Source organism: Schistocerca americana, chromosome 1 (genome assembly GCF_021461395.2).
Source record: "Schistocerca americana isolate TAMUIC-IGC-003095 chromosome 1, iqSchAmer2.1, whole genome shotgun sequence".
NCBI classification, from domain to species: domain Eukaryota; kingdom Metazoa; phylum Arthropoda; class Insecta; order Orthoptera; family Acrididae; genus Schistocerca; species Schistocerca americana.
This window is the reverse complement of record NC_060119.1, coordinates 1035914955-1035935424: the sequence shown is the minus strand read 5'-3', so window position 1 is coordinate 1035935424 and position 20470 is coordinate 1035914955. Positions and strand designations below refer to the sequence as shown.

Genomic DNA, 20470 nt, shown 5'->3' with positions numbered 1-20470 from the left:
CATTCCTTCTGATGGTCATGAACAAGGCAGGAATTGTAGTAGGCACGCAAAGCTTCAACTACAGTGAACAAATGGATAACCAGGGCGTGAACCAGCAAAACTGACGTAGTTAACTGGAAAGCACAAAACGAAGCCTATGAGGAAGGAGGAGGTTTACAATATGATGCTGGAATTGCAGATTAATTGGTAAGTATTTTACATCATTGTTAACTTCCTTGAATTTCTAGTTTCCAAGAATTTATTTTTCAAACGCGTTTATCTCGAGATGATTTTTTTCACATTTCCGTGCAGTCTAACTCAAAAAGTATACAACCGATCATTATGAAAATTGATGGTATGATTCTTTATAAAATTACAAATTATATGAACCAACTCGTGAGATGATGATATGATTTTAAGGGTAATTTTCTTTGCATAATTAGAGAAAAAAATTGTGAAAATCCAAGTATATTGTTCCAACGCCTGCAAAATTTTTGATTTTCATTGTTTATACCTGCATTGAGGTTCATATTCTTAGAAAATAAGTTATTAATAGAAAATCAAAAACTGTTTGATTTCAGGTGATAATTGGAATGGCTACACTTCAGCAACTGGACGACTATAATCACAACCTTCAGCAGACATCACAGCATAACTTTGTTATTTTTGGCTGAAATTATTCAAAAAAATTCACAAAAACTGTTCAAAATATGAAAGAAATGATGTCAAAATTTAATTAAATTCTAATTAATTCTTCCCACAAAAAAAACCAAAAAAATCAGTGTCAAATAGCCTCCTTTTGTGGTTTGTCCCCTTAATATGACATGGCATTTTTATCTCAATCACAGTTCCCGTTTTTAAAATAAAAAGAACTTATACCTGCTCAACAGTTGTTCTTATTCATTCCTATGAAACACGACACAGGTAATCAAAATAAACTGTCAGCTAACAACTGTATGTGGCACCTGTTTGAAGTGTGAGCATAATGATTCCAAGAGCCATACTCGTAGATATGCATTCCCACTTCCTTCTACAAATTTATCAGATTTGTCAATCCAAACCATAATTACTTTTTTGATGAATTCATTTGTGATGAAATTAAAATCATGTTGTCTGTGTTACGTACTAAAAGAGAAAAAAAAAAAATGAGCATACAAGAAGAACTGCCTTGTTTTGAGCTTTCTGGTAGAGATGCTTCAACAGCAACATCTGCTGCTTAACCTGACTTAATAAAGGAAAAGATGTTCAGACTAATACTTCATTTAAAGTTGGAAGAAGTTATGTCCTCAGATGGGAGCTGTTCTGGATGTTAAGAGAGCAGTAAAATGTCACGTCCATTAATTATCCTGCTTATTTTATTTCATTTTATACAATTAAAATTTACTTCATTACCGTGAAATATTTAAACATATCTTCAAATGTATGTAATTTTACTCATCGTAAAGCACACAAATCTACTCAGAGCATTAATGTAAAAATATTTTAGGTGTAGCTTTTATGAATTCATTCAAGTCCATAATTAGAGCATGTTATTAGCACACATTTGTTGGTGGTATATTATAAATAAAGTGGTGGTTATTTTTGTTCATGTGAAACACAAGCAAATGTGTTAACACTATGAGTTCCAGAACATATGGAAATTATTGATTGCTACTCACCATATGAAGGAGGCACTAAGTGCCAGACAGGCACAATGAAAAACAACACTAGGAAGCCTGCGATTCAATCTCTCCTCTATGTGGTGAGTAGCAGTTCACCCCTTCCATACTGTTGTTATTCCATCCCAGACTTTTCACTGTATCAGTTTCAGACAACTTAATTTAATTCTATAACATTATTATCTCAATTACGATATGGGGTAATAACAGTTTTTAATTTTCTGTAGAGCTTTCATGAACATTTGAAACAGCATCCATCAATTTATTTTACCTCTGTGAGTGCTTCATTTACAACACTTTGTATGATTCCATGTTATATTTTTAAGTCTGTGAAATGCAGTGTCTTTTTTCTTTCTTTTAGAGGATCACAGGTGCACCAGTAACTTATGACGACTCATAGTTGTCTTTTTCTACATTCAAAATACATCCCACACCAGAATCGTCTGTCACAGTTGAGAAATCATCTAATCTGCGAATTTCAGTAAGGGCATTTTTAGTATATACCATTAGGAATTTGTTGTCAAGTATCATTGTCCAACAAAATATGCCTCAATTGTAGCACTTTAAGATTAATAACAATATGCAACACTTTTATCAAGAATATGTTTCTTGCCTATTTTACCTTGACTTTCTACATTTGGCCAGTGTCATCATCACTGCATATCTACTACAAGTAGCCTATGTAATCCTAATACACAATGCTTCAATACATAATTCCCTGCTTCAATACAAAATCCCCAATCACAATAGACATCTGTTTTTGTGTCACAAAGAATGCCACATAAATCTGGTAATAAATACCAAGTAAAACCTTTTCAATGGTGTATATTTAATTACTGGCAGAGATACTGTTAGATTTGGAATCAAATTAAGACTTCTCCGGAGCCACATCACATCTGCACTGACATTATCATGGATACTAAACTTTCTTAAGCTGCTGTTCATTCTTACACCTACCTGAAAAAAAGAAAAAACTCTGACGTTAAATGCATTATATTTTCAGTTGCAAAGGATTTATATTTTAATCTCATTTGCTTTGAACACGAATCCAACGTCAACATTTAGAACAACATTCCACAAATGTTTTTTATATAGAGCTGACATAGACTACGGGTAAGAGGCATTCTTTCACAAGTGGCTATGTCTCCAACAGCAAGAACCAAGAGTTAGCAACAGTGAAGTAATAAGATCCCTGTCATCTTACTGACATGGGAAACTCCCCATTGCAGCCCCCACTCAGATTTAGAGGTAAGATGGTCCAGCGGATAGCTCCTCAAAAACAGAACACAGATCAAGCACTAAAACAAGATGAAGGCGCACGAGGGGAGGGGGGTGGGGGCGGGCGGGGGAATGAACTCTCCAAACTCAAGATGTGTAACATCAAGAGTATTTGAATAGCCGTGGCATTGTGGTTGTGTGGTCACAGTTTGGGACTAGTGCCACATTTTTATTACCCCCCGCCCCACACAGTCACTTACGTGTCTATTTGCTGTATTCAAATTGGAGTGTGTCATGGAGTAACATTCATTTGCAACAGTGAGGTGTACAGAAGGGACCTTCAGACGCACATATTTCCTATTTGTTCTACACAAATACCACATGTTATGATTCTTGCGTTTCATTCTGAATATTTTGACTCTTGAATTTATTTGTTGTAACACAGTGCACACCTGCTTATTTGTTGTTTTCATTTCTGTGAGATTTCTATGCACTCTCTCTCCTGCTATCACTATCCATCACGTTTAGTTGCGATGGTTATATATTTTTACACACAACTCATACTCTACAACCAGTGTATAGTATGACAATTGCAAAGACTACAGAAGGCAAACATTTATAGCAATGACCAGATGGAAAGTTCATAATCTTGTGAAAAGAAAGGGGTACATGGGGGATTTGAATATGCATCTCCCACTTTGAAGTGCAACACAATGACCACACAACCATGACACAGTGGTTCTTGCAATTTGCACAATGTAGCATACCTTGAGCTTGTTAGAATTTGCTCGATGTTGCATATCTTGAGCTTGGAGTATTCACTGTTTCTATTTTGTTTCTTTTTTCACATTTCAGTACATCTTCCCATTTTCTACGGGCTATCCATTGGGCCATTTTACCACTACATTTGAAGGAGAGATTTTTTTTGGGGGGGGGGGGGGGGTGTAATGGGAAGCTTCTTTTGAGAGGTGTAAACTGCCAGGATTGTCTAACAGATTAGAATAAGTGTTCTGTTTAATATTGATTATTCGAAAGTGCTGTGCTAATACCTACAGGATAACAGTTATTATACGAGGGCAGTTCAATAAGTAATGCAACACTTTTTTTTCTGAAACAGGGGTTGTTTTATTCAGCATTGAAATACACCAGGTTATTCCCCAATCTTTTAGCTACACAACACTATTTTTCAACTTAATCTCCATTCAATGCTACGGCCTTACGCCACCTTGAAATGAGGGCCTGTATGCCTGCACGGTACCATTCCACTGGTCGATGTCGGAGCCAACGTCGTACTGCATCAATAACTTCTTCATCATCCGCGTAGTGCCTCCCATGGATTACGTCCTTCATTGGGCCAAACATATGGAAATCCGACGGCGTGAGATCGGGGCTGTAGGGTGCATGAGGAAGAACAGTCCACTGAAGTTTTGTGAGCTCCTCTCGAGTGCGAAGACTTGTGTGAGGTCTTGCGTTGTCATGAAGAAGGAGAAGTTCGTTCAGATTTTTGTGCCTACGAACACGCTGAAGTCGTTTCTTCAATTTCTGAAGAGTAGCACAATACACTTCAGAGTTGATCGTTTGACCATGGGGAAGGACATCGAACAGAATAACCCCTTCAGCGTCCCAGAAGACTGTAACCATGACTTTACCGGCTGAGGGTATGGCTTTAAACTTTTTCTTGGTAGGGGAGTGGGTGTGGCGCCACTCCATTGATTGCCGTTTTGTTTCAGGTTCGAAGTGATGAACCCATGTTTCATCGCCTGTAACAATCTTTGACAAGAAATTGTCACCCTCAGCCACATGACGAGCAAGCAATTCCGCACAGATGGTTCTCCTTTGCTCTTTATGGTGTTCGGTGAGACAACGAGGGACCCAGCGGGAACAAACCTTTGAATATCCCAACTGGTGAACAATTGTGACAGCACTACCAACAGAGATGTCAAGTTGAGCACTGAGTTGTTTGATGGTGATCCGTTGATCATCTCGAACGAGTGTGTTCGCACGCTCCGCCATTGCAGGAGTCACAGCTGTGCACGGCCGGCCCGCACGCGGGAGATCAGACAGTCTTGCTTGACCTAGCGGCGATGATGACACACGCTTTGCCCAACGACTCACCGTGCTTTTGTCCACTGCCAGATCACCGTAGACATTCTGCAAGTGCCTATGAATATCTGAGATGCCCTGGTTTTCCGCCAAAAGAAACTCGATCACTGCCCGTTGTTTGCAACGCACATCCGTTACAGACGCCATTTTAACAGCTCCGTACAGCGTTGCCACCTGTCGGAAGTCAATGAAACTATACAAGACGAAGCGGGAATGTTTGAAAATATTCCACAAGATATCTCTGGTATTTTCAACCAAAATTGGCCGAGAAAAAAAATGTGTTGCATTACTTATTGAACTGCCCTCGTATTTGCTGGGTAATGGCAGATTTATGAAAATTAAATGAAAGCAAAACCAAATACAGTGCATGGACTTTTATAATATGGGCCAAAAACTTATGGTCCAAGAACTCCCTTAAATGAGGTCAACTCTGGCACCCTTTTTACCTTGCTTTAATGAATGTTGCTTCAATCAAAGAAAAGATAAGTTTTGCCCCCTCTTAATTTATTTAATGTCATATTTAAATTAACATAAGGTAAATTTCTTAATTAGAGTACTTTTAATGAGCTTGACTTGATTACTAGGAGTATCAAAGGACATTAAACCAGGAACTGCAGAACATTGTGAGATCCAAAGCTGATAATGTCTGTCTTTTTTCTTCCCTCTCCTCTCTCCCAATCAGTCATAAATAATGTTCAGATTACTAAGCAAAACAAAATTTTTTCCACACTTTTAGGGATAAGAAGAAAGGTTATGCTTCGTAAGACACACCTAGATAAGCAATTTTAATTATGTCTATTTGTGCTTATTTATGCTTATTTTACAAGAAAACATTTTTGCTTACTTATTTTATCATTTCTAAATAAAACAGCACATTATACCAAAAACTGTGATTTTAAAAGTGCTTATATTATTCCAGTCCAACTTGTTATTTCTCAAGCAGTGATTCTATTTCTATCAGCTTATAAAAATTAACTTCTGTCAAATGCATAAGAAAGCAAAGCTACAGTATAGCCAGGATGTTATGAAACACTGCTAAAAGGAGAAAAACTTGCTATGATTGGGCAGATGGGTGGGTCATCATTTGGTTATCGCGTTGGAACGATGTCACTGGAACTGTAAGTGAATCCCCTAGTTCCTAGCTGCAGCATGTTGTGCAATGCTTGTTAGTTTAAGTGTGCATGATTCTTTGCTGTCATAATAGGGAATGCCACCTACAAAAACCTCTCAATCAGCATTCTTACCCAAATACGTAAATGAGTTTGGTAGAAATGTATTCAATGAAGACAAATATGTTTAATTGTATTTGGTGCGTGAAAAACTTGTTTCTGTGAAGGAAAAAATACGTCCTTGTGCACCACATTAACACCACACACCATTAGAAGAGGTTTAAGAATAAATCTAAATTAAACTAGCAGCTGATTAGAAGCAATGTTGGTGAACAATCGAGTTGTAGTGATACATTTTTTCAAAGACTTGTGCTAGGCATTAGTGGGTTCCTACATTTTGTAGTAGAAACTGAATAATGTGCAGCTTCATGTATTTTTAGAAAAATACACAAACAAATGGTACCTGACAAATCTACACTGCACAAAACCTGCACTGAAGAGTCAAAGAAACTAGTACACCTGCCTAATATCATGTAGTGCCCCCAGGAACATGTAGATGTGCCGCAACACGACATGGTGTGGACTCAACTAATGTCTGAAGTAGTGCTGGAGGGAACTGACACCATGAATCCTGCTGGGCTGTCCATGAATCCGTAAGAGTAGAGGGGGTGGGGATTTCTCCTGAATGGCACGTTGCAAGGCATCCCAGGTATGCTCAATAATGTTGATGTCTGGGGAGTTTGGTGATCAGCAGAAGTGTTTCAATTCAGAAGAGTGTCCCTAGAGCCACTCTGTAGCAATTCTGGGTATGTGGGGTGTCACACTGTCCTGTTGGCATTTCCCAAGTCCATCGGAATGCACAATAGATATGAATGGATGCAGGTGATCAGACAGGATGTTTACGTACGTTTCGACGGTCAAGAGACATATTTAGAGGTATCAGGGATCCCATATCATGCCAATTGCAGGTGCCCCACACTATTACAGAGCCTCTACCAGCTTGAACAGCCCCCTGCTGACATGCGGGGCACTTGGATTCATGGGGGTTTCTCCATATCTGTACACGTCCATCCACTAGATACAATTTGAAATGAGACTCATCCAACCAGGTAACTTGTTTCCTGTCGTCAACAGTCCAATGTTGGTGTCGGCGGGTCCAGGTGAGGCATAAAGCTTTGTGTTGCACAGTCATCAAGGGCATATGAGTGGGCCTTCGACTCTGAAAGCCCATATCAATGATGTTTCATTGAATGGTCCACACGCTGACACTTGCTGATGACCCAGCATTGAAATCTGCAGCAATTTGTGAAAGTGTTGGACTTCTGTCATGCTGAATGTTTCTCTTCAGTCATCATTGGTCCCATTCTTGCAGGATTTTTTTCTGGCCACAGCGATGTCAGAAATTTGATGTTTGACTGGATTCCTGATATTCACAGTACACGCACCTCAAAGATGCAGTATCCCATCGCTTGTGCACCGACTACACAGCGGTAGCCAATCTAACAACTGCATCAGACACTTGTTGCCTTATATAGCTGTTACTGACTGCAGCACCATATTCTGTCTGTTTACATCTCTCTGTATTTGAATATACATGACTATACCAGTTTTTTTGGCGCTTTGGTGTATATGCCATAGTGTTTTCAAGATGTAATTTGTGATATTTGAAATATACTGAAGCACAAAAACATATAGATTTCTATTGATAAAATCACAGATGCATCAAGATGGTGTGTATTAGTGCTGTAGTTGCTGCTATGAAAGCAGGGAGCAGATCATTTCTTCTTAATACAAAAATACTCAACCAAGTAAACATCCCACTGTTGCTAAATTTGTCAATAACTCGTAAGCTTTCTTTTAGCTAGAAGGGATATGGTACGACAGTGTACTGTTATTTCTCAGTGCTGTTCCACGTATCATTAAAGAAAGAACTGGATTAAAGGTTCTTCACTCTAAATCAGTTAATGTGGCATGCCTTGCTCACAGTTTATATTGTGTTGCTCAAACTGACAGAAGTCAGTATAACGACATGGATCATCTCTTTCTAGTGTCAAGAAAGTGTTTATCAAGCCATCAATCAGAATTCAAAACTTCCATGAACTACTTCCAAATTTGGCTTTACCTCCTCAGCCAACTTAAGTCGGTGGGGAAGTGGTTACAGGCTGTCGTACTATGTGAAACATTTCACTGAAGTGAAAAATGTTATCAATTCCCTAAATGTACAAGGTGCAGTCAATATTGCTGCAGCCCAAGAACGTTTTTCTAAAAGTGACATCCAAGAAAAGATACAGGATATTCATAATCATTTCTCCACAACACCTGACATTTTAAAGCAGCTGGAAGCTCGAAATAATTCCATGAAACGTTCACTTTCTCTGATAGATTAGATTTTAGTAACACTGTTGTCAGAAACAAAAGAGGATACAAGACTTCCATTTGAGACACTGAATCAGTTGCTAGACAAAAATTCCAGTTACAAAACACAGTGAAAAAAATTTTGAAAAAGCTTTCTGGTGAAGAGGAATTCACTGAAGAAGAACTGTGTTTTTCACGTGCACTGTGACATCATACAATGTCGAAAGAACATTTTCACTACACAGTCATTCTTCACTGATAGAAGCAGAAGTTTTACATAAGAAAATCTCAGGATGATCTCCCTTGTGTACTGTAACACCCTTCAATAATGGAAGAGCTCTGTGAAGCTATCATATTTGCATGTATTCATTTTTGCTCATTTTGGTGTTTATTTTCACCTTTCTTCTGCCGATTTTACTATTTTATAGCACTTAGAAATCCAGATTTTAGTCATACTAATGACCCACACAGTGAAAACGATTTAAAATTGTCAGTTACAACATGGCCAGCCCCTTTACCAATTTATCATTTGCAAAACTGCTGTGATAAAAATTTTCAAAATGTTCCAAAAATCTTGTTTGCATCTTTCAAAACCTTAAGGTTTCTTCAACATTTCATCAAGATTTACAGATCCCATCCCTTTTTTCCAGAAGACCTGCAAGACCTACTGCCTCCAGGTGCGAACATGTAACTGTGACTTTTATGGAAGGATTTTGTCTGAAAACTTAAGTATTTATAGTTTTTGTCATTCCTGTCAGTAACCAAACGCCTCTCTGTGTGGCAATCTATGCTTGTCTGTCATTTCAGATAAGTGAAGGTGTTTTACAAAAAGAATGACAGCTATGTGGCTCCTCAGCATACATTTTTTGCTCATTACAATCTTGCACGTCATTCCCCTGTCCAGTTGGCACGTGTTATCAAAATGTGAATATGGAACTTTGAGGGAAGGAGTGGTACAGTGCGAAAGAGAGGTGGAAGGGCAAAACTTGAGTAGACATCTGAAATGTTGCAAGAGTGGAATAAGCCTTCAGCTGAAGTCCCTGGCATTCTGCACACAAGCATGTGCTGCAACCTGATATATTGTATCATAGTGTACAGAAAATATTGCACAAAGGGCTGCAACACTATCCATACAAAATTCAGATAATGCAAAAACTGAATGCAGATGGCCTCTCAAAGAGACTATGCTTTTGCCCAGGCCTGAGCAACAATCTGATCATGAACTATAAGGCCAGTTTTTGTGTGTCAGGCATTGTTAATAAGCTAAACTTTATAGAACTTCGGACGGAATGCCTAACATGACACAGCACAGTAACAGAACGTCCTAATTCACAGAAGGACTCAAATAACGACAATCAGAAGATAAAACGTCTAGCACAGCTTGGACACCATTATGAACTTAACTCAGCTATACTGACAAAAGATAATAACCACAAAGTATACGCACAGCATTCGGAACAGCTGCAGCTAGAAGAAAATTCTACAGCCATTGCTATTGGTTGGCACACACCACGGACAGAGCGCCAGACACAGCGCGGACGGCAGAGGGAACGCCTAGCACAACGTAGGCATAAATACCGGACTCGTTCCACACTGGAATCAGTATCAGACAGCACCTGAAGAAGACTGCGAGTCACGCAGTTGAAATACCGTGCATGAAGGACACGAACAACTGGCAGAAACCCAATTAATCAACTTGAGAACCCCTCGCCGGGAAAGCTTGAAGAATTACAAAAGACAAATTGCTGCTTACCGTAAAGAAAACATGTCAAGTTGCAGACAGGCAGAATTAAATGACACTTACAGGAAGTTTTTGTTCATCAGTAAAAGAGAGACACACATGTTTCACACACACACACACATACACATACGACTACCAAACCAACTCCAGCATCTCGGACCAGAATGCCCAGCCCAAGATGCTGGAGTTGGCAGTCATTTTTGTGTGAGGTGTGCTTGCTTGTGTGTTGTGAATAGTGTGTGTGTGTGTGTGTGTGTGTGTGTGTGTGTGTGTGTGTGTGTGTGTGTGATTTACTGAAGAATAAAAGCTTTATATAAGCATCTTTTAATTGTGTCCATCTGCAAAATGACAGGTCTTCTTTACAGTACGTAGCAATCTGTCTTTTCCTAGTTTGTTAAGAATTAATTTGTTTCCTGTAAATGTATACTATTGCTGAGTATTTGTCCATTTGCAATGTCCATTCAGTTCCACCTAAGTTTAGATTCAGGTGAACTGCAGTTCAAACATCATAGATGTTCAAGGGCACAAGTTATGCGGGATGCAATCCCGTGGGTCGTAGCATAATAAAATTTGCTGCCTGTTCACTTCTAACCTGCCCACATTCAGCCAGGCTGGAGCCACTGCAACTCATCCCTCCTTTCTGAAACCTTTACATGATATCTGCTCGTGACCTCAATTATCAAATTTTCATCTGCAAATGAATGGCAACCCCTCCTTGACCTCAGTAACCAAAGCTTTGTCTGCAAATGTAAGACGATTCTACATTTTTCAAATGATGAATTTTGGGAGCGAACATCGTCTTATACACTAAGGTGATAAAAGTCATGGGATAGCAATATACACATATACAGATGGCATTGGTATTGTATGCACAAGGTGTAAAAGAGCAGTGCACTGGCCGTATTGTCATTTGTACACAAGTGATTCATGGAATTAACAGACTTTAGATGCTGAATTATAGTTGGAGATACATGCAGGGGACATTCCATTTCAGATATTGTAAGGGAATTCAATATTCCAAGATCTACAGTGTGAAGAGTGTGCCAAGAATACCAAATTTCTGGCATTACGTCTCACCAAGGATAATGCAGTGGCCGACAGCCTTTGCTTAGCGATCAAGAGCAGCAGTATTTCCATAGAGTTGTCAGAGCTAACAGACAAGCAATACTCTGTGAAATAACTGCAGAAATCAATGTAGGATGTACAACGAATATATCTTGTTAGGGCAGAGTGGCAAAATGTGGCATTAATGGGCTATGACAACAGACGACCAATGTGGGTGCCAATGCTAACAGCACAACATTGCCTGCAGCACCTGTCCTGGGCTTGTGACCACATCAATTGGACCCTACATAACTGGAAAACCATGGCCTGGACAGACGAGCACTGATTTCAGTTGCTAAGAGCTGACGGTAGGATTCGAGTGCACGCAGACCCCACAAAGTCATGGAACCAAGCTGTCAACAAGGCACTGTGAAGGTGGTGATGGCTCCATAATGATGTGGACTGCGTTTACATGTAATGAACTGGGTCCTCTAGTCCAACCGAACCAATCATTGACTGAAAATGGTTCTGTTTAGCTACGTGAAGACCATTTGCAACCATTCATGGATGTCATGTTCCTAAATGAGGGAATTTTTACAGATCATAACGCACCACGTCATTGGGTCACAATTGTTCGCTACTGGTTTGAAAAACATTCTGGACAATTCGAGTGGATGGTATGGCCACTCACATCACCCAACAGGAATGCCATAACACATACATGGGACATAATTGAGAGCTCAGTTTGTGCACAAAATCCTGCACAGGCAACACATTCACAGTTATGGATGGCACGGCTCAATATTTCTGCAGGGTACTTCCAACAGCTTGTTGAGTCCATGCCACATCAAGTTGCTGCACTATACCGGGCAAAAGGAGGTCTGACACAACATTAGGAAGCATTCCATAACTTCTGTCACTTCAGTGTAGTCAGGTGAATATGGAATTCGGTTAAAACAGGGCTCAAGTATTGTTTCTGGACACAAAACAACTTGACACTTAGAACTGTAACAAAAACAAGCGAGGTCATTATATTCTAAAAGATATTAAAGATTTTGTCACATACACACACAATCTCACACACAAAATATCAATCTCTCTCTCTCTCTCTCTCTCTCTCTCTCTCTCACACACACACACACACACACACACACACACACACACACAAACAAACAACAACCACAACCATTCTCTATCTGTTCCCTTCTCCCTCAATTCCAAATTTCCTCACGGTGATTTTTATTTACCAAATTTACTAATTCCAGGATGCTGAGCTACTGATGGTTTAATAAATTCTGATCTTGAAAATCCAAACCCATGAACACTGAGAGTTTTATTTGGCCCATGGGATGCCGACATCTGAAAACAGAAATTACAAAGTATATGTGACACAACAATTGAGCAACACAAATATTTTGTTACCTACATCTGCACAACTACTCTGCAACTCACACTAAAATGCACAGCAGAGGTTCATCGAACCACCTTCAAGCTAGTTTTCTACCCAGCCATTCTCCAACAGCATGCATGAAAAATGAACACTTAGAGCTTTCCGTGCAAGCTTAGATTTCTTTTATTTTACTACAGTGACCATTTCTTCCTATGTTGGTGGGCATGAATAAAATATTAGAGTATCCAAATGGGAAAGTTGATGACTGAAAATTTGGGACAAGATCCTGCCGCAAAGAAAAACAGCTTTCTTTTAATGATTGCCATATCAACTCTTGTATCATATCTGCGACATTCTCTCCCCATTTTGCATCAGTGCAAAATCAGCTGTGCTCCTTTGAACTTTTTCAGTGTCCTCTATCAATCCTATCTGATGCAGATTCCACATCACGCAGCAACACTCCAAAACAGGACGGACAAGTGTAGTGTACATTGTCTCTTTAGAAGACCTGTTGCATCTTCTCAGCGTTCTACCAATAAATCACTGTCTTTGCTTAGCTTTCCCCTCAACATTATCTATGTGAGCATCCCAACTTAAGTTATCTGTAACTGTAATCCCTAATATAATAGCGGAATGGTCAGGGAAGAAGGCCAGTATTCACTCTGTCTGCTTGCCGGGGGCAATAGAGAGCACTGGGTGCACCCAGCTGCAAATTGTTGCTCATGTCGGCACCAATGACTCCTGCTGTCTGGGTTCAGAGGTCAACCTCAGTTCATACAGGTGGTTGGTGAAGGCAGAAAGCCTTGCTCATGGGGTGGAATCTGAGCTAACTATTTGTAGCGCCATTTCCAGAACCGATCGCGGTCCCTGTTTGCAGCCGAGTGGAAGGCTTAAACCAGAGGCTCAGACAATTCTGCAGAGATCTGGGGTGCAAATTTCTCTACCTCCGCTATCAGGTGGAGAATTGTAGGGTGCCCCTGAATAGGTCAGGCGTGCACTAAACGCAGGATGCGACTACAAGGGTAGCGGAGTACGTGTGGAGTGCACATGTGGGTTTTTTAGGTTAGAGAATTCCCTCCCTAGGCCCAACAAGATGCCTCCTGAGATACGACAAGCTAGCAGTAGGCAATACACAACAGGGAATGACAATACTAACGTGGTAATAGTAAACTGCAGGAGCGTCCAAAGAAAGGTCCCAGAAATGCTCTCATTAATGAGCGGTCACAATGCCCACATAGTACTAGGGACGGAAAGTTGGCTGAAACCAGATGTCAACAGTAATGAAATTCTAAATTCAGATTGGAATGTATACTGCAGAGACGGGCTGGACAGTGAAGGGGGAGGCATGTTTATAGCAATAAAAAGTGCAATAGTATCGAAGGAAATTGACGGAGGTCCGAAATGTGAAATAATTTGGGTGAAGGTCATGGTTAAAGCAGGCTCAAACATGGTAATTTGATGTCTCTATAGGCCTCCTGGCTCAGTGGCTGTTGTGGGAGAACACCTGAAGGATAATTTGGAAAACATTTTGAGTAGATTTCCTGAACATGTTATAGTTCTGGGTGAAGATTTTAATTTACCAGATATAGACTGGGAGACTCAAACGTTTATAATGGGTGGCAGGGACAAAGAATCCAGTGAAATTTTTTAAAGTGCATTATCTGAAAACTTCCTTGAGCAGTTAAACAGTGAACCAAATTGTGGTGATAACATATTAGACCTTCTGGTGACAAACAGACTCGAACTATTTGAAACAGTTAATGTAGAACAGGGAATCAGTGATCATAAAGTAGTTACTGCATCAATGATTTCGGCCGTAAATAGAAATATTAAAAAAGGTAGGAAGATTTTTCTGTTTAGCAAAAGTGCCAAAAAGCAGATTTCAGAGTACTTGACAGCGCAACACAAAAGTTTTGTCTCAAGTACAAATAGTGTTGAGGATCAGTGGACAAAGTTCAAAACCATCGTACAATATGCATTAGATGAGTATGTGCCAAGCAAGACCATAAGGGATGGAAAAAGAGCCACTGTGGTACAACAACCAAGTTAGAAAACTGCTATGGAAGCAACAGGAACTTCAGAGCAAACATAAACATAGCCAAAGCCTTGCAGACAAACAAAAATTACACGAAGCGAAATGTAGTGTGAGGAGGGCTATGCAAGAGGCGTTCAACAAATTTGAAAGTAAAGTTCTATGTACTGACTTGGCGGAAAATCCTAATAAATTCTGCTCGTATGTCAAGGCGGTAGGTAAATCAAAACAAAATGTCCAGACACTCTGTGACCAAAATGGTACTGAAAAAGAGGATGACAGACTATAAGCCAAAATACTAAATGTCTTTTTCCAAAGCTGTTTCACAGAGGAAGACTGCACTTTACTTCCTTCTCTAGATTGTCGCACAGATGACAAAATGGTAGATATCGAAATAGGTGACAGGGGGATAGAAAAACAATTAAAATCGCTCAATACAGGAAAGGCTGATGGGATACCAGTTCGATTTTACACAGAGTACACAAACGAACTTTCGCCCCTTGTTGCAGCAGTGTACTGTAGGTCTCTAGAAGAGTGCAGCATTCCAAAAGATTGGAAAAGGGCACAGGTCATCCGCGTTTTCAAGAAGGGACGTCGAACAGATGTGCAGAACTATAGACTTATATCTCTAATGTCAACCGGTTGTAGAATGTTGGAACATGTATCGTGTTCGAGTATAATGACCTTTCTGGAGACTAGAAATCTACTCTGTAGTAATCAGCACGGGTTTCAAAAGACGATCGTGTGAAACCCAGCTTGCGGTATTCATCTACGAGACTCAGAGGACCATAGACATGGGTTCCCACGTAGATGCCGTGTTTCTTGACTACCGCAAGGCGTCTGATACTGTTCCCCACAGTCATTTAATGGACAAAGTAAGAGTTAATGGACAAAGTAAGAGCATATGGACTATCAGACCAATTGTGTGATTGGATTGAAGAGTTCCTAGATAACAGAATGCAGTATGTCATTCTCAATGGAAAGAAGTCTTCCGAAGTAAGAGTGATTTCATGTGTGCCGCAGGGGAGTGTCGTAGAACCGTTGCTATTCAAAATATATATAAATGACCTTGTGGATAACACTGGAAGTTTACTGAAGCTTTTTGCGGATGATGCTGTAGTATATCGAGAGTTTGTAACAATGGAAAATTGTACTGAAATGCAGGGGGATCTGCAACAAATTGACGCATGGTGCTGGGAATGGCAATTGAATCTCAATGTAGACAAGTGTAATGTGCTGCGAATACATAGAAAGAAAGATCCTTTATCATTTAGCTACAATATAGCACGTCAGCAACTGGAAGCAGTTAATTCCATAAATTATCTGGGAGTAGGCATTAGGAGTGATTTAAAATGGAATGACCATATAAAATTAATCGTCGGTAAAGCAGATGCCAGACTGAGATTCATTGGAAGAATCCTAAGGAAATGCAGTCGGAAAACAAAGGAAATAGGTTACAGTACACTTGTTCGCCCACTGCTTGAATACTGCTCACTGATGTGGGATCTGTACCAGATAGCGTTGATAGAAGAGATAGAGAAGATCCAACGGAGAGCAGTGTGATTCATTACAGGATCATTTAGGAATCACGAAAGCATTACGGAGATGATAGACAAACTCCAGTCGAAGACTGTGCAAGAGAGATGCTCAGTAGCCCAGTACGGGCTTTTGTTCAAGTTTCGAGAACGTAACTTCACCGAGGAGTCAAGCCGTATATTGCTCCCTCCTATGGTTATCTCGCGAAGAGACCATGAGGATAAAATCAGAGAGATTTAGAGCCCACACAGAGGCATACCAACAATCTTTCTTTCCACGAACAATACAAGACTGGAATAGAAGGGAGAACTGATAGAGGTACTCAAGGTACCCTCCGCCACACACTCTCAGGTGGCTTGCGGAGTATGGATGTAGATGTGGATGTAGATGTAGTTGACAGATTTAGACAGATAAACTTGTCTAAATCATTTTGTAGTTTGTTTTGATCACCTGGCGACTTTGCAAGATGGTAAAAGACAGCATCATCTGCAAACAATCTAAAGGGCTGCTTAGATTTTCTCTTAAATTTTTCACATAGATTAGGAAAAGCATTCCGTGGGAATGCCAGGTATTAATTTTGTTTTACTCAATGACTTTCCGTCAATTGCTATGAACTGTGACCTTTGAAATCATGAATCCACTTGCACAAATGAGACAATACTGGGTAGGCATGCAATTTGATTAGTAGCAGCTTGTGAGGAACATTGTCAAAAGCCTTCTGCAAATCTAGACACAGGGAATGAATTTGAGAACCCCTGTCAAAAGCACTCATTATTTTGTGTGAATAAAGAGCTAGTTGTGTTTCACAACAATGATATTTTCCGAATTTATGCTGACTGTTTGTCAATAAATTGTTTCCTTTGAGATAATTCATAATGTTCAAACATAGTATATGTTCCAAAATTATTCTGCAAACTGACTTTAGTGATATGTGCACTGGATCGGAAGCTGTGGCTGCAGGGGACTACTGAGTAGTATTCAATGAACTGTGGATGAAGCCCGACGAACAGGCATTACATGCATTGATCAAAAATGATAGTGCATCGAGAATGGCTAGTTTCTAGCTGAAATCTAGATCTGCCAATAAAATTTAAAAAGGACACTTTGCACGTCAGCATAGCTTCACTATACACAAAAGAGTGATTCTTGTTCAAAATGACAGTGGACAGTCAAGTGTGTTGATCCATAAAGCTTTGCATAAAGAAGTGTTGCAGTTACTTCACCAAGGACACTGGCGGATTGTTCATACAAAACAGTTAGTGTGTCGACACTTATCTTGACAGGGTGTGTACACTCAAATAGAACGGATGACATCACAGTGTCACGCATGTGTGGAAAACCAGTCCGCTTCATCACAAATATTCTCTGCTTGGCCTAAGTTGCAGCCACCATGGCAATGTGTGCACATCGACTTTGTTAGAAGACCTTTTTGGAACACTCTTTGGTTGATTGTGGTTGACTCATATAGCAAGTTCCCTTTTGTTGTGCCAATGAACTCGACAATGCCACATAGCACAATTGAGGTGTTGTCTTCTACTTTTTGCATTCTGTGAACGCGACGGCATACACAATCTAGCAAGTGCACCGCTTCATCCACAGTCAAACGGAACATTTTGTCAGAAACTTCAGGCAACAGATGGCCAAACTTCGCTCCACAGACACGAGATGGACCATCACCAGTGGAATTGCTTCACGGCCACCACCATCGGACACTGCTCCACCTTCCTCAGCAGCCGGAGCCACAGGAGAGCTGCAAGTATCACTTCGCGTCGCATGATATTGTCTTTTACGGGGTTTTGAGCGGCAGCAAATGGTGGGCATGAGGTGAGATCCTCCATCAACTTGACGCTTGCATGTATCTTATTTCAGCCCATAAGACTTGCAGTGCCAACATCACAATCAACTTCAGTCACTTCCATGTGCCAGGTGATCCCTCTGTGTCTCTTTCCCCAGATTCATGGATCCAGAGGACAGCGCCACCCCAGCAGCTGCCAGAAGGTGTCATGACACCACAGGATGACCCCATTCAGATGGAGCCTTCACCTCCTCTTGTCCTACCAATGCAGCTGGACCCACCCACACCACAGCAGCCGATGTCTTACACATCTTGTTATTGACCTCCAGGGGTGGGCGTGTACCCTACTGGTCATTTGGCAGGGGACATTTCCACCAGAGCGTAGGCTGGATGGTGGGGTACATCCGGAAGCTTGATGCCCCTGTAGCCACAGCTTCCGACCCAGTGCAGCATCCACCCTCCGGCCTCACCTGCCATTGTTGCACTCCCTAGACGATGACTGTCCATCACTTTGGGGGGAGGAATGTTCCGGCGTAACATCAAGTACCAGCATGTCAGACTGAAATGTAACAGCTGATAAGGCTTTGAGACGATGTCAGCCAATAATATGCTGACTAGGACCACACCACGACAGGAGCGGCCCCTATGCGGAGAGAATATAAGCGGCACTTCATTTAGCCTCGGCCACACTAGAAGAGGCACACTAGAAGACGAGGTGTGATATAAACTTGATAGCAGTGACTTATGAACTTATGTGATTTGCTTGCATGGAAACATCGAAGGACATTGATTATTTGCATGTTGCCAATTGCTTGCAACACCTTTTAGTAAAAAGGCTAAATTAAGTATTGTCAATTTACTTTACTGTAATAATCTCCATTAATAAGATCTGCTTGAATGTTGTCTGGCTATCTGAGAAAACAGCTTCCTAGGCACCCTATGTTATATGAGTGGGCAGGATCCCATGGTTTTGTTTATACATAATGTAAACTTCCAAGATTTTCAAGTCACACACACTGGTCTAATCATCTATAACAAAACTGAAATTGAATATTAAAGTGATACACATATACACATGAAGATACAACCATTCGAGACAAAATGTAGCCATATGTATGTGTGCTAGCTTTTGAACAAAAGCAAAATGATATTGTTTTCACTCAGACATATGACTAAAGTGCTGTCAGTGAGAGAAGCAGGAAACAGAGGTGAACATGAGAGGGAAGCATTTACAGACAAGAATGGAGATAGATATTGCTCCGCAACACAAAGTATTCTCCCCCATTGGTGGACAACACCGGCAACTCATCAGCAATACGTCACCAACTACCTGCAACATGAACAATATTGCTCAGCCATACTGTAAAATTGCCATCCATTTCAGCCACATTGCAGCAATGGTGATGGCAACGCTACAGCAGCCCAATATTGCCAAAAAATATGGTCCATCTAAACGCATCTTAACTGTCTTTATAGCTGCCAAAGAAAACTTTGAATGTGTAAAAATGGTTGACAAACGATACCCCCTTCAGGAACCTTTTATCACCGAGAGAATTTGATAATCTCTTTATTTTGTTTGTCTCAGTTGCCAGAATGTAAAGGCTTGCTGCAGTGGTTATTATTAACCATAACTAGTCTACGATATGGTTCCAAAAGGCACAAATAACTTCTATACAAAAGTCAAACTCTGGGTAATAACTATTCTCATCAATATTAATTTATATGTCTACTGTTGTACCTGACTGACACAACCAAACCAGGTGTTGTGGCTTGAGAATAGGCATGTCAACCTGAAACCAGTAACAACTGCAGCAAAAATTATACACTGAGGTGACGAAAGTCATGGGATACATCCTAAAATTGTGTCATCAGCTTTTGCACAGCGTAGTACAGTAACTCGAAGTGGCATGGACTCAACAAATTCTTAGAAGCCCCTAAAGAAATAATGAGTAGTGCTGCCTCTATAGCCATCCACAATTGCGAAAGTGTTGCCAGTCCAGGATTTTGTGCACAAACACACTTCTTAATCATGTTCCATAAATGTTCAGTGGGATTCTGTGTTGGGTGATCTGGGTGGCCAAATCATTTGCTTGACTTCTCCATTACGTTCTTCAAACCAATCATGAACAATTGTTACCTGATGACATGAAGCATTATCATCCACAAATATTCCATCATTGTTTGGGAACATAATGTACATGAATCACTGCAAATGATCTCCAAGTAGCCAAACGTCAAGAGGACCCAATCCATTCCATGTAAACATGGCCCACACCATTAAGGAGCCACCACCAGCTTGCATAGTGCCTTGTTTACAAGCTAGGTCCATGGCTTCATGGGGTCTGTGACACATTTGAATCCTACCATCAGCTTTTGTCAAATGAAATCAGGACTCATCTGACAATGCAAAGGTTTTCCAGTCATCTAGGGTACAACTGCTACCATCATGAACCCAGGAGAGGTGCTGCAGGCAATGTCGTGCTGGTAGCAAAGGCACTCATGCCAGTTGT

The 20470-nt window shown here is 40.5% G+C and overlaps 1 protein-coding gene across 6 annotated transcripts in view; it reads right to left on the bottom strand.

Annotated features, from left to right (window-relative positions):
- Window positions 1–1556: 1556 nt before the first annotated feature.
- The window catches only part of LOC124616789, a 125772-nt gene continuing 106858 nt past the window's right edge, over window positions 1557–20470 (bottom strand). For 4 of the 6 annotated variants that reach the window (XM_047145208.1, XM_047145212.1, XM_047145215.1 and 1 more), the window contains 2 exons: window positions 12455–12566; window positions 1557–2590 (listed from right to left, as the gene is read on the bottom strand). In XM_047145208.1, coding sequence (XP_047001164.1) covers window positions 2403–2590; window positions 12455–12566 — 300 coding nt within the window. In that variant the 3' untranslated portion in view covers window positions 1557–2402. Of the gene's footprint in view, window positions 2595–12454; window positions 12567–20470 lie in introns of all 6 variants that reach the window. The other 2 variants (XM_047145214.1, XM_047145213.1) reach the window with 2 other exon arrangements.